Source organism: Anabrus simplex, chromosome 1, assembly GCF_040414725.1.
Source record: "Anabrus simplex isolate iqAnaSimp1 chromosome 1, ASM4041472v1, whole genome shotgun sequence".
In the NCBI taxonomy this organism is placed as follows: domain Eukaryota; kingdom Metazoa; phylum Arthropoda; class Insecta; order Orthoptera; family Tettigoniidae; genus Anabrus; species Anabrus simplex.
This window is the reverse complement of record NC_090265.1, coordinates 993246760-993262507: the sequence shown is the minus strand read 5'-3', so window position 1 is coordinate 993262507 and position 15748 is coordinate 993246760. Positions and strand designations below refer to the sequence as shown.

The window sequence follows — 15748 nt, the reverse complement described above, 5'->3', positions numbered from 1 at the left end:
CTGCGAATACTATGGACAGCACACCGTACTAATGAATCAATCCTGCAACAGCTCGACACCAGAACAAGACTGTCGACCCGTATCAACCAAACACAACTCGGATATTTTGGTCATATTGCCAGAAGACAGGAGGCAATGGAAATACTTAACATAGAGGGAAAATTTGAAGGCCGAAGACCTAGAGGATATGCACCATTACTATGGATGGACCAGATCAACAACTTGACCAGGATGAACTTACAGCAAGCAAGTCACCATGCCCAAAGCAGAGACTCCTGGAGGAAGATTACCAAAACGATTGTCACATGATGCCACTACACCCTTACAAAGAGTTGGACTAAAAGAGAGAAAAGAGCCCTCTCAAAAAGGCAACTACAAGAACTGTAAGATCTGAAGGCAAGGTTCCTAAAACAATTTTGAATGTGTCAAAGGTTATGTCGCGCATTCCTATTTACGAAATGTCACTGTAAAATTTGTCACGGTATAAGTCCAGGATCCGCCGGCACGGGCGAGCACGGGCTCCGCGGCCGCTGCTTGTGCGTCTATATGACGTGTTTGGCGAGTTGATGTTTGCAAACATGGCGGTTAATTCGAAGGGACGTGTAGCGGCCGCTAAATGTATGAATTAAGGGTCTGTTATATTTAGGTGTTTGAGACTGCGTAACACAATTTACAGGCACTAGATTGGGTTACAACTTGACTAGTTGGTTCGTGAAATAGGTATTAACAGTACGATATGATGGGGCTCACTTGATATCGCGAAACCTTTACGAGTATTAAGTACGTCCGGCAACTACGAAAAGCATTGGTCTGGTCCGGCTAGTAGCAAAACCATCGGTCTGGGGACAAGCAAAGGTTAGAACCGTGAAGCGGCCAACAGGCCTCTAGCATCCCTTACAAAAGCAATTGTTTCTCACCAAAAACCACTGACAGTGACAGGTTAGGCTGTGATCCACCGAAAACCACTGGTAGTGACACGCTTGGTTAGGTGCGACAGCATTGCTAACTGAACGGGGTGATCCACTGAAAACCACTGATAGTGACAGGTTAGGTTGTGATCCACCGAAAACCACTGATAGTAACAGGTTAGGTTAGGTTTGGTTAGGTGCGACAGCATTGCTAACTGAACGGGGTGATCCACCAAAAACCACTGATAGTGACAGGTTAGGTTGTGATCCACTGACAACCACTGATAGTGACAGGTTAGGTTAGGTTTGGTTAGGTGCGACAGCATCGCTAACTGAACGGGGTGATTCACCAAAAACCACTGATAGTGACAAGGTTAGGTTGTGATCCACCGAAAACCACTGGTAGTGACGTTAGGTTAGGTTCGGTGCGAGAGCATTACTAATTCAGCAACCGTTGTTGGAAGTACTCTTTTGGTGATCACATCACGAATGGAAAGGCAACACTCTACATACGAGTATACTGCAATCACTGAGACAGGATATGAATATCTGGGTACTCACCATAAGTTGACAGAGGAGTGGACAGAAGATGAACTTCTTATGTTTATGTAGATGTACTCCCTCTTAAAGTAATAATTACTAGTATGGATACAGCACCGAACAGGAGTTTTGATTGTTTTGGCTAGTTGTACTTCGTCTTAAAACAATAATCACAACTATTACAGAGCTGGACACACGACTCGATTGTTTCTGTCTAGTAATACTTTCTCTTAAAACAATAATCACGACTATGACATACAACTCGATTGCTTTCGTCTAGTTGTAAGCCTACTTCCTCTTAAGACTGTAATCACGACTATAACATAGCTGGAGACACGACACATGACTGGTTTGTATTCGTCTGTTATTTAGTTGTACTCCCTCTTCAAACAATAATCACACTGCCGGTAATGAAACTCGTGATTTGAGTTTGATGTATTTTTGTTCCTCGTAGAAGTTAAGTTGGCAACAGTTGAGAGAGAGACGACAGAGTCATCCTCAAATTATCAAGTAACATGTTAGCTGAGTGGATAAGCTGATGGACTACGGAGTCGAAGATCGCTGGTTCAAGACGACCTATCGCCAGGAATTTATAACAGGTAAGTAAAATTAGTATAGTATGCGAATATGTAAGTGGAATAAGTACGTATAAATTAGGTTAAGTGGACGCCGGTGAATAAAAGGCGTGAGTTGAAAGAAGGTGAAGAGATAGAAAGTAGAGGTGAAATTTCTTCAGTAAGTTTTAATTTCTCCCCACCCGAAACCGCTGCTACCCAGGAGGTCCCATAAGTATGTCGTCATAGCTGTGCCAGCGAATTCTGGCCTTGTTCCTTTGTCACAAATGGAACATAATAACTGCTTTCACACATTTGAAGTCTAAAATCTGCAGTAAATTAAATATTTTATTTTTGGTGAATATTATGTATACCTACTTTACTACTTTACAAGTACTTTTGGTGCTACGCTCACAGTAACACACGTTTGTCTTTTGTTTGTCTTACACTTTCAATAATTTTGTGTGTGATGTCTCTGTTCACTGAAGTTCTTCGCTTTCGTTTTATTGCTTGAGGTGTCAATGACATTTCCTGAATTGCATCGTGATATGAAATATTTAACAGGCGACAAAAAGCTATGGCCAATGTACATAAGAAGAATTCTGTGGACTAGTGATTTATTGGTCCAGGGATCATGCTATTTCCGTTCGAACAAAATAAATATTTATTGGCCCAGGGATCATGCTATTTTACTTATCGTGAATGCTATTGACCTCCATTTTGCTGTTTCAACTGGCCGCTCTAGTCATATGGACAAAGATAATGAGAGTCCACAGACATAGCACTCCCATTTCTTGGTGCTAGCCCTGGACCTCAAGAAATTAACAAAAGACGACACCAGCAGCGAAATACGACAAAGGCCTTAAGTATGTATTCATATTTCTCTAATAACAACGGCATTTCTTAATTTGTCGCAGATTTTTCACTTCATTTAAGTAAAAGCAATTATTATGTTCCACTTGTGACAAATTTTACAGTGACATTTCGTAGATAAGAATGCGCGATGTACCTGTGTTAAAATATATGCTGTCCCAACTGGTCTATGTTCCTGCGAAGGAGACATTTGTAGTGGAAGACATAAGATTCCAGTTTGTCCTGCCAGCTACAGGAGCTTCATACAAAGAAAGCTACAATATGTGACACTTCCTACAAGACAGATGCGATGATAAATTGAGACTGGACAAGAGCAGAATATGACTTACAGTACACAGTCACCAGGTTCGCTGTACATGGATTTCACCATGAAGTGTGTAAAGTGGAAGGATTCCACGATCCGGGACCTGACTGCACGTACAAACGATGTGAGCAGGCATGTTGAAAGACATGCTATGAACTGCATATGGCGAGAAACTGTGACAATTATATCAGTGAGGTTCATTAATCTGTATTGTTTTGTATGCATGGTCATTGCCTGCAATAAAGATTAAATATAAAACGAAAGTAACATACAGCATGCACTGTGGTATGGTACAGCCATATATTAAAACTGTCAGTTATGTTTACCTTTGAAGATGAAGAGTGATGAAACTACAAATACGAAAGACGTTTACCTTTCCCAAGATATATGCATCCATATTCGCGGGTTGAGTTCGGAGGCTTCTCGACTGTGAAAATAACTTCTTCACCGACGAGTTTCTGACGCAAAAATTCTCTTGCTTCCCAAGCATATGGTTCATCTTTGGTCTCTTCTCCCCTAAAGCCAAAACAGAACAAAAGTGTGCACAATAACATACTATACAATAACAAAACGGCAAGGAAGTCAACACAGAATTATTAAAAGAACTTACCCAGCAATGGCACGTCGAGCCAATTTTGGGGCAGTAATATTGGAAAGATTTATTTGTCTCTCAGGCGGTGGCCCCCCTCTAGGTTGCCCGCGGATGATAACAGAATCACCCGAAAGGACCTAAAACGAAGAAGCGATTGAACTTCGTGGAAATGAAATAGTGAAACGGCCCATATGTGTTACACTACCCCATGCTTTCTTCACTGGTTAGAGTAATGCCAACACGGCAAGATTCGATCAATTTTTTGACAAGACACCAGTCATAAAATTCCAATGAGTGAAATTTTGAACATTCTCGTGAATACGTTGCTGATCATCTAATACTATCGACACTTACTTGTTTAACAATTCCATGGTTTTGCTTTGGTGGTGTGGTGCACATGCTGGTAGGGCCCATGCAGAGGATTGCTGAAAAAGGTCACAATCATGTGACGTCACAGGCCTCTTCCCGTCAATCTGGCAGGTCAATTGGCAATGCCCACCTAGTAATTAATAACTCACCTCACGACAAGCTTTTAAAATTAAGAAATATAATTTTAAAAGGAAAGGAAATGTCTTCGTAAGTCTATTGAGGATTTTATTAAAGCCAGCGTTGCTGATATGGTACAGTAGTTGGTGATTTAAATACCATCTAGTGTCATCACGATGAAACAAAATTAACCTGAGATGAGATAATCTGAGATCCGTAGATTCGTTGGCGTAGAAGTTCATTGCCCTGTGTACACGTTAATTTTTCCGTCAGTTCCGGTATGGAATTTTTCATCTGACTCACGAAAAATATTTTAAAATAAATAAGTCTGCAACTTCGCTCCCTAAAGGCTTGTAAATCCGTCATATGAAAGAAACGGACAATACGATATTGCCAGTTATTTATCCTTTGAACATAGTATTCCACAACGTGGTGCTATTTATGCACTCTATAAAAATATTATGTCAAAATTAACGTAAAACCACGTTATTATGAAGATGTAGAAATGATATATAACTAATTATTCCTTATGCAAGATTGCATAGTCATAATTATCGCCTTTGGTCTTCACAAATTGTACGCGCTAGATCGAGGAGGCTGCGGTCGGTTTGTGTTTTGATCAGCTGTGCGCTGGTTTTTAGTTGATTTCTCGTCATTCAGAATGATGCATGGAAGTTTATGACGACAGTGTTTCCTGCTAATACTGCAGTATTCAGTTAAATGGGAGAGAAATGAATTATAAATATGGTGAATCCAGTTGTTACTCGAACAGAAACAAGTGGAGAAGTTTCGCTGAAAACTCCGTTGTTATTCGCCGAAACTTCCATGGGGATGAATGTGGGGGGACGTAGTTCGAGATTTCTGAGGATTTTAACGGGAGTTGCAATGCGTTGTTGGGCAATTGCAGGTGCTGCAGTCTTAACATGTCTCTTGTTATACTGGGCATACGGAGGCCTATTAGCTTTTATGCTTCTGTGTTTTGCGACGACAGGCAAGTCATTTTTGGTTCCCGTTTGTTTCTGTACATTGTTTTTGAAATGTTTGTGGATTATGAACAATAATTTTGTTTCAGGAATTTTGTATCATACCGAAGATAATCTTCTCTTCCATCCAGAACTGCCGGCACATTCGCGTGTTTTTGTACCAGTTCCATCAATGTTCGGATTACCGTATGAAAATATATTCGTGCACAGTGGAGACGGAACTATGTTACACCTCTTCTACATCAGACAGCAGCCGGCAAATGTAGCAGCAAATGCTCCTACGATAATATTTTTGCACGGGAATGCTGGGAACATGGGACACAGGTATATTTACTGTTGATTGATTTAAATTGTGAACATATCCTATATTATTCAAAGTGTAGTGCAGCTTCCTGTTGGTAAGTAGCCTAAACGTAAAATTAATTAAAACCAAATGCTTTGATCATATTACAACCACAGCACCTAATGTTATCTCAGTATAGCTAGGGCCTTATAAAAAACACAACTTAAATATTCTTAGCCCTCTACTTGGCAAATGTCACAAAGATCATGTACAACGTTTCTGTTGTAATATAACCTGTATGTAAACGGCATAGGTATAGGATCAACCAGCAGAGAAGATTTACAAGATACAGTGGTGCAACTTGTAGAAAATGCCAACAGTAACAGTTGACAATAAAAAGAAAACCTTACAAATGGTATACTGAAAAGGAGGGAGAGATAGTGGTGCTGATTACTGAGTACAACCAATATCCAAGATACGTTTCAATAGGATGGACCTAGAAATTGTGAAATTTAAATATTGAGGTATAACGTTTCAGTCCTCGGCTATCTCTTTCAGAAAACATGTAGGAGAGAGGTCTTTGGCAGCCTTTAGAAGAATCCTGATAATACAGAATGCACTAAACTGTCTTTAAGCATACCCATGACTTTATCCTAGGTTAAGATCCTTCCAGTGCTAACTTATAGGCGGAGCTAGTTTGGGAACACCTGTGGGTCTGTGAAGCATCTAATGTACGTAGGACTTGCCCTTTTTTTTCACTAGATCATCCACAAAGTCTGTGTGATTTATGGTAACTAATAATAATATCAACCGTATCCGACCTCAAGACTGGTGTACGTATGAGCTAGCCGCAGAAACTAACTTAGCAACAGACTTACGATTCAGACTGCAGTTGCCCTCCACACATCAGGAAAAGGCTCTTTGTATGAGACAGAGCAAGCGGGCAGAAATTTACCTGACATTCTTCACAAGAGAAGCCATGATAAATTAAAGTTCAATTGGACCAAACAACGAGCTGAGGAGTGCTGTGAACAGGCTGGCTATACATTGCATCCACAACAAACTATGCACCCGATCTGGTTTTCGTGAGCATTGTGTATGCTTGTTGCAGAACTTTTTCTAAGATCTGATGCCATCTCTTTTCAGTTTCAATTAAGTTCATTTATAACTGTTGGGTTCTTCAGTCTGCTGCCAATATTATTAAATAAATAAATTAATTTATAAACTACCTAAAAAATAAATAAGCTAACTGAATTATACCTGAAGAAAAAAAAAAAAAAGGTGGAGAGAAGTGCGGACTTCATAAAGATAGGTAAGGTTCACGGTAAATAAGCCGACCATCACCGATTTGCCTGTAGGCACTGTAAAATGCTATTAGGTACATTTATTAGAGTACAAGGAATGGGTAGAGGTGTAAAAATGCTGTGTTTTTGTACAATTAACTGACGTGTAGAACATTGAACAGGACACTATATATGACTAAGCGGGCACATGGCGACCATGTTTACTTGGTGACAGGGGTGATGATGTTATTCCTGACCTCATAGGGTGTTAGAGAGAGGATGAAATCTGATCATTGAAGTGAAACTTGAGAACTATATTGGCTGCTTTGTTGTGGCCATTTAATTCACACACTGGGTTAGTGTGGAGTGCACACTCCTCACTGCCCTGTGGTTCCTCTCCCCCCCTCTCTCTCTCTGGCATTATGTTCTTGTCTTGGTTATCCTCTGTCTTTCTATTCCACACACTCATTGTCCAAAGTGGAGCTTTAATCTCTCTCCACTCAATCAGTATTAGCCTAATTATTCTCTTCTTGCTACTTTGATTCAGTATCTCTTAAATTTTGTTAGACATAGGCCTATACTTCTTATAGTGAAAGTGAAGTCCATTGAAGTTATTCTGGTATTCACAGCATGTCTCAGTAAAAGTAGTGTATGCCCAACCCTTGTCTTGTTTCTCTACTGGGTTGGGTATGAAGCGAGATGAATCTTTTATGCAAACTTTTATGACTGGATGCCCTTCCTGACAGCATTTACTAGAGAATGTTAACTATTGTTACTAAAGGTCAGGAAGTGTTAAGGATTCTTAACATCACATTCAAGGAAAAAACTAGATAACTATGTTGATTTAAAAAGAGAAATTAAAATAAATTCTAATTTAATGAGTGTTATACAAACGTTTCAAGATTATGTACTGTAATATAGTGTTGGCTGCTGAATGCACGATTCGAAGCAGTGTATCGATTCATTCAAGTGTCCGAATGAATCGATTCACAGGAACGGCGATCTCATGGAACACGAATCAGCTTACTCCCAGCAGATAGTGCTGAGTGGCGCACTCTCTAGACATTGATGGGGAGCCGAGCTTCCGCTGCAGCGAGACATACAGTGAGCCATGGTACACTGAAAGAATCGTATGCTATAATGGACTCTCGAGCTCAGCTCATTTGAAAATAATACTCACTTGCATTCACTGTCCTTTTGTTACAGGGAGGTTTAAATAATAGATGGATTTATTTGCAGTGTTAAAAAGGTAGTCAAAACATAATTCTGAAGTAGCTAGTTACTAGGTAGGCTATCAGGTTATACTAATTATTAGTTTAATGAATCTCAGTATTATAACTTAGTTGACATTTGAAAATTAAACTCGTCTCTAGCCTGCCCTATGACTATGAGTCATGCTCTTGACCATCAAAAATACCTGTTTTATATTGGAAAGAACGGCTCAGTATTCTTTCAGTTCATATGTCACATCGTTGCACAAGACTTCAATCATATGTGGACAGACGCAATAACTTAACCGCCGGGCTGAGTGGCTCAGACGGTTATAACCAACAGTATGTTGAACCAGAAAACCAGCGGGCTACTGTACATCTCGGGTAGCCTATACAAGATATGACGATTTTAAAAAAACCTCAGCTGATAGAAAAATACATATTTTCAAAAATGACTGAGCGAGTTGAACGTGCGGTTAGTATTGCGAAGCTATGCGCTTGTATTCGGGGATGGTGGGTTCGAATCCCACCGTCGGCAGTTGTTAAGATGGTTTTTCGTAGTTTCCCCATTTTCACACCAGGAAATGCTGGGACTGTACCTTAAGGCTATGGCTGCTACCTTCCTAATCCTAGACCTTTCCCATCCTGCGTCACCGGAAACCTTCTATGTATTAGAGTGACTAGCATTTTTTCTAAGAAAGGAGTTCATAGTATGAAGACCAGATGGCAGCTGCGAGCACTGAATGCTGTTGCTGCTGTCTTACCAGTACATACTACACAGATGCAGTAGGAGCAGTGACTAATGTGCCGTGAATCGAATCACTGTATTGATTCAGTAACGCGAATGGAATCAAATGAGTCTATTCAGTAAAATGAATTGAATGTCCCATCACTACTGTAGTAGTTATTTTAAAATTGCTGAAACCCAAGTTTAAATAAATTTGTATATTTTACCAGTTCTTATTAAATACGGTATTGTATGATCATTTATATTTGTTGCCCTAAGAGAGGGCAGTTCTTAAAATATTTTTCTTGGAAATGCCATTTGTCATTTATTGTTTCTCGCTTAGCACCACCCCAAGGACACCTGCAGTCATGAGCGGGGGGGGGGTAGTTCCCAAAGATGGAACAGTTTTATGTGTTTGGATCCTTTCTGAAATTTTGAAATTTGAAAATCTCAATTCCAATACAAATTGAAAACGTATCTAGCTATTCAATACTTGTTCGTTAAATGATGCCAGTTATAAAAACATTAGAACATCAGTCTCTTAAAAATGTGGCCTATTACAGCATGGCCCATCGTGCTTTTAGTATTCCGTTATCTAAGAAGTGTCTTAAAGATGAATTAAACGTTATTTGTAAATTTTCCAGAAATAATTAGCATAATGGGCAGTTCATAGAAGAAAAAATAAAAATACTACCCTTCAGCCACTTTATCCAGAACAGTAGTACCAAATGTCGCACTTCCCACCTTCATATTTAATCATGAAAATTTATACAATATCTGTAATACTTATATAAAGTATGACCACAAAATTGCTTATAGAACCAATAATACTATCACTTCCACTTTTTACAATCCACATTCTATCAATCAACAAAATAGATTTTCTAAATCAGGGTGGTGGTGGTGATTGTTTTAAGAGGAAGTACAACTAGGCAACCATCCTCTATATAACACTAATCAGAGGGGAAACATGGAAGGGATCCAACACTTCGAAAAAAATGAAGATATCGGCCATAGGAAGAAAAGGGTCACAAAGGGCGTGAAAATGAAGGACACCCTAGCCCTCGCAAACCTAATGGCGTTGGGGTCGGAAAAGAACAAGAGTTGACCAAGAGAGGTCGGATAGGATAGATGAAAGTGAGGAGCCTGGCACAAGTAAGTGGAACCAATACCAGGACTCAGCTAAGGACCCTGTGGTCACCAACCTATGCTCCAAAGTTCAGAGCTCCTGGGGCACCTTTAAATCACCTCTTATGACAAGCAGGGGATACTGTGGGTGTTATTATACTGCCCCACCCACAGGGGTGGTGGTGGTAGTGATTATTGTTTTAAGAGGATGTACAACTAGGCAACCATCCTCTATATAACACTAATCAGAAAGAAACATGAAAGGGATCCAACACTTCGAAAAGTGAAGGTATTGGCCAAAGAAATACAAGGGCCACGAAGGGCTTGAAAGTGAAAGACTCCCTAGGCCTCGGAAAACCTAATAGCGTCGGGGTCGGAAAAGAAGAAGATTTGACCAAGGAAGGTCGGATTGGATAGATGAAAGTGAGGAGTCTGGCACAAGTGGAAGCAATGCCAGGACTCAGCAAAGGGCCCCACGGTCGCCAACCCACGCTCCCAAGTTTAGAGACCCGGGGGCCCCTTTAAGTCACAACTTATGACAGGCAGGGGATACCGTGGGTGTTATTCTACCGCCCCCGCCCATAGGGTCTACATCAGGTGTTTATAAAATAGCTCTATGAAGCAACATCTGTTGGTCAAACAGGCAAAAGCTTTATAACACATTACTCAGAACATTTAACACAACTAAATACAATAGATTTATTGCATGGCCCAACATATGTCTGACTTTAACCACAAATTCACAAATATTGTGCAAGATTTGAAAATTCTTAAAGTAGCTGAGGAAGGGGCCCTACCTAACATCACCAAAATAAATATGTTCATTCATTTAGAGCGATGTTCAAGTCTTAATTTTAATCACAATGGGATCTCTGAGAAATCTAAACATTTTATTTGATATAATTATTCCGATGTATGATTTTTAAAAAACTGATAAAAAATGAAACTACAACTCTCTTAATACTTCCTCAGTACCCATTCAAACACCTCCTATAATTCCGCACCCATCAGCTCCATCTTAGCTGTAACCACACCTCGTCCCTCCCTCCATCTCATTCCCATTATTACCCCCTGTGAGTGGGGGATGCAGATGAAGAATACACCCACAGTATCCCCTGCCTGTCATAAGAGGCTACTAAAAGGGGCCCCAGGAGCTATCAACTTGAGAGCGTGGGTTGGCAACCATGGGCCCCTTAGCTGAGTCCTAGCATTGCTTCCACTTACTTGTGCCAGGCTCCTCACTTTCATCTATCCTGTCCGACCTCCCTTGGTCAACTCTAGTTATTTTCCGACCCTGGCGGTATTAGAGCATTCGAGGCCTGGGGAGTCTGTCATTTTCACGCCCTTCGTTGCCCTTGCCTTTCTTCGTCCGTTACTTTATTTTTCGAAGTGGTGGATCCCTACTTTTTCTTCTTTTTTCTCTTTGACTACCCCCTGTGGGTGGGGGACGCAGACGAATACACCCACGGTATACCCTGCCTGTCATAAGAGGAGACTAAAAGGGGCGACCAAGGAATGATTGCATCAGAACCGTGAAACTACTTGTGTTTAGTACAATCGTGCAGGGAACACGATGGGTTATCTTTACTTGCAAGTTGTACCACTCTGTAAGGTACTCAATAGTTTTGTGATTCGTAGCAGTAGAGCGGGGTTCACTGTGGGTTTCTAGTACCTGTGATTAGTACCACTAAATGTGGAACACCTCGGTCTTTCGTTGCCCATGATTAGTACCATTATGTAAGAAACACCACGGGTCTGGGCGTTGCCTGTGGTTAGTAACACAATGCGAGCGACACCGTGGGTCTTCGTTGCCTATGATTAGTACCCACTATGTGCGGAACCATGGGAATGGCAGCGCCCGTGATTAGTACATCTAGGTGAGGAACACTATGGGTTTGCGTTGCCTATGAGATTCGCCATTATGTGAGAAAACTCCAAAGGTCTGCGTCAGAGTCCTGCAGCCAGGCCCACCGCGCACCCACGGGCTCCGGCAGCCCAGTCCGTGCAGTGCCATTCTCTTCTGATGCGGCAGCGTACTAGCCCACACCACTGGTCTCATACAGCCCACCGCAGTCCACCACACTGGGCAGGCTAAGTAGAATAACCTTGAGTACTTCTCCACAATAACATGTGCGCTGTGCACAACGAAATGTTCATGTCACACTACTATTCGGATCATTCCCTCTACGAATTCCCGTACGCTAATTAATCGCATTTTGAAATTAAATGGTAGAGATTTCCTCTGCACTGTAATAATAATAATAATAATAATAATAATAATAATAATAATAATAATTGAAAACAAACAGGAACTTTATTATAAACTAATATTCGTTTACAGTTGTGTTGACTTTTTGCCATTTTTGTGTAGGCTGATGATGACATGGACAGATGTCAAAACCGGTCCCATAATAAATTAAATATGTTGCTACATTGATTCGTGCAACAGTGTTATTGTATTGAAAAGGTGGAACATCTTTCTCTTTTTAGCATTGTAACTGAAGATGAATCTAAATAACACGAAGCATATTCATAGGACTTCATTTGCGTTTACCGCAAAATAAAATACAAACGGAAATGACGTGCTATATGCCAACAGCAAAAACAAACCTGAACATAGCTTTTACTTAGTGTGCGTAGTTTATTGGTCATTGTTAATGTGGTGGAATGGAATTACTGTGAATGAAAAGAAGAGCATCAGCATTGTCTGGTTGTAGAAGAGACTGTCTTGCATTGAGAATGAAGCCCGCTGAAGTGAAATTTCTCTCTGAAGCTAAACTTGATGCTTGCATACATATTAATTTCTTAGCGATCTGGTGAAATTTTGGATAGTTTTGTCCATTTGTTCTCCAATAGGACGCTATACCTTTTTCCATTCCACAATTTTGCTTTAAATATCTTTCCAGCTCATCTGTTGGAATAGGAACATCATGAACGTCAGTCCTCAAAGAAAACTTCATTACTTTGGCAGGTTGTGGCATAGTCGTGGAGTCTGATGACACGGAAACATTGGAATGCTCGTCATTCAAGCACACCTCGTTCATCGTAAGTTTTGTATCTAATCATAAAAAGACAAAATTAGTCCGACACCTTCAATCTATACTAATATTATAAAGAGAGAGTGCGAATTTTGTTAGTTTGTGTAGCCTATATCTGGAGGGTAATCTCAGAAACTACTGGACCGATTCTAAAAATCCTTTTACTGATGTAAATATACATTATCCCTGAGGGACATGGGCTGTATTTTATTTTCAAAACAATTCGAGGTGGGGGGGGGGGACGAGGGAGATATAAAAATAATAGGCTAATATAGGCAAAATATCGAATTTGTCATACAAGGACGAGACTAAGCTCATTGTAAGCCCCTTGGCCCAAAGAACAAATCTCGGTAAGCCCTGTGGGCTCTAAAACCGACCGTAATTGAGATATTGGCACCACACTACCCCTGCTCTCGGAATCGGATAAGGAAATGAACTGCCGTAACCATGGCAACGCCAGCTCCAGGATTCTACAGCAGCGAGATTATGCGTGTACATTGCCAACCAAAATTCGTACGCATAATCCCGGAGCATATCTACAATATACCTCAAAAACTTAACATGTTAAGCCGCGTATACACTTGAGCATTAGCCCCGAATGAGCATGCGTTTGCCCAGTTTTGCTCAGATGTGTACAGGGCGAACCGAATGGAGCCGCATGCCTTAGGCCGATCCGAATGTTGTCGGTATCTCAAAGTGAGTACGTGCTCTGTTCGTGCTCAGTGTGGACGGTTGATGACGAGTGGGGTAGCTCGAACAGTATGAGCCAACTGCTTCCGCTATCGCTATGCATATGCGATCTCGCTCATGCAAGTGAAGTGAAGGAAGAGTGTGAAGAAAATTTCAAGTTGAAATGGAATTGTCCCAGGATAATTCTCTTATCCTCCTGGGGTACTACCACAAATATCCCGTTCTGTGGAACCCCAAGGACGAGTTCTATTACAATACCTTCACATAGACTGGTTCCATGGCTAAATGGTTAGCTTGCTGGCCTTTGGTCACAGGGGTCCCGGGTTTGATTCCCGGCAGGGTCGGGAGTTTTAACCATCATTGGTTAATTTTGCTGGCATGGGGGGCTGGGTGTATGGGTCGTCTTCATCATCATTTCATCCTCATCACGATGCTCAGGTCGCCTACGGGGGTCACATCAAAAGACCTGCACTTGGTAAGCCGAACATGTCCTCGGACACTCCCGGCACTAAACGCCATACGCCATTTCATATCTTCACATAATCCTTTAAGCAGGCTGCGATGGCCTGGCACACTTCAGGTATGATTCTGCCAATGGCTTGTTTCAAAATTTTGAAGAGGTACTGCAAACTCATGTAAGTCTCTCCTGTAGCCAGAAATCGCAGTGCCACAGCTAGGCGTTCCTCGGCAGATATGGCTTTCCTAAATGTTCTGTCCTCTCTCTCAATCGTAGCCCTGATACTATGCAATATCCATTCAAAATCCTCGGATGACATTCTCGCAAAATTTTTAAAATTGTCATATGTTTCATGTCCGATCGTTTTTAACAGTTGAGCATTCCATCTCTCTTCATACAGTTTTCTTTACCACCACCGCTTTCTCCTTTTTGTTTTGAGCGCATGCGATAAATACATATAACAATAACTGGCGATAATCAATTTTCGATTCACCATTGTAGCCTCAGGTCAGGCAAAACACTACACTACACCTAAACACAGACGGTGTTCTCGGTCTGCACGAAGTCCGAACGCAGTGGAAACTTGCTCAACAGATTGGCATGCGGGTCGTGCTTGTGCGCTCCCGAATCGGCAACGCATGCTCATTCGGGGCGAATGCTCAAGTGTATACGCGGCTTTACAGACGTGAAGTGGTATTTATAATCTCTTTTAAAAACAAAGAGACATGTATTACTTCGTTTTGGGAAAAGACACCTGGCGGGGGGGGGGGGGGGGTAAAAAGGACTGAAGTGTGGGTTGGCGTGAATTTTTAAGATGAGCATATCTACAGTATATCTCAAACACTTAACATGTTACAGATGTGAAAATTGATATTTTAAATATTTTAAAAATAAGAAATGGGTATTATTTTGTTTTTGAAAAACCACTTAACGTGGGGGGGGGGGTAAACGGGACTGAAAAGGGAGTTGAATTAATTTTATTAGGGTACTGATATCTCAGAAACTGAAGTTGTTACAGACATAAAAATTGGTATTTAGAGTCTCCTTTAAAAAGACAGAAATATGTATTCTTTTGGTTTTGGAAACTCCACTTAAGGGGGGATGATTAGTTGAATTATTTGTATGAGGATACTTATATCTAAAAAACCTAAAGATGTTGCAGACACGAAAATGGGTATTTCAAATCACCTTTAAAAATAAAACACACTCATTTTTGAGGGGTAAAATGAACTTCGGAAGGGGGGTTGAAATAGGTATTGATTTCTTTTCATGAGGATACAAATATCTCAAGAAATGAAGACGTTACAATCGTGATAATTGGTATTTGGCATCTCCCTTATCAATAAACACTTATTTTTTTTGTTTTCGGAAAACCACTTAAGGGACTGAAAAGAATTGAAAAACAGGTGAATTTTTAAAATGAGTACCTATATATCTACATGTTTCTTTACATGTTACAGACATGGAACTTGGTACTTGGAATGTCCTTTAAAAATGTCCTTTCGGAAAATCCACGTAGGTGGGGGTGAGCGAAGGGCTGATAAAGGGGTTGAATTCTTTTTATGTGGATAGTTATATCTCAAAACCTAAAATAAGTATTTGTTGTAATCTCCTTTAAAAATAAACTTTTTTTTTTTAACTTGAGAGAAGACGTTCTCACGTGTACAGTTCTATGTCGCATGGTCATCTCA

At 40.7% G+C, this 15748-nt stretch overlaps 2 protein-coding genes across 2 annotated transcripts in view; one reads left to right on the top strand and one right to left on the bottom strand.

Annotated features, from left to right (window-relative positions):
- Tudor-SN (Staphylococcal nuclease domain-containing protein 1) overlaps window positions 1-4265 on the bottom strand; it is a 242826-nt gene extending 238561 nt beyond the window's left edge. The window contains exons 1-3 of the mRNA XM_067136883.2: window positions 4126-4265; window positions 3790-3908; window positions 3553-3695 (exon numbers count right to left, since the gene is read on the bottom strand). Of these exons, the coding sequence (XP_066992984.1) occupies window positions 3553-3695; window positions 3790-3908; window positions 4126-4185 (322 nt within the window). The 5' untranslated portion in view covers window positions 4186-4265. The remainder of the gene's footprint in view (window positions 1-3552; window positions 3696-3789; window positions 3909-4125) is intronic.
- A 265-nt stretch (window positions 4266-4530) lies between these two features.
- Window positions 4531-15748, top strand: part of Bem46 (abhydrolase domain containing 13-like protein Bem46) — a 151224-nt gene continuing 140006 nt past the window's right edge. Inside the window, exons 1-2 of the mRNA XM_067149012.2 lie at window positions 4531-5248; window positions 5330-5564. Coding sequence (XP_067005113.1) covers window positions 5002-5248; window positions 5330-5564 — 482 coding nt within the window. The 5' untranslated portion in view covers window positions 4531-5001. The remainder of the gene's footprint in view (window positions 5249-5329; window positions 5565-15748) is intronic.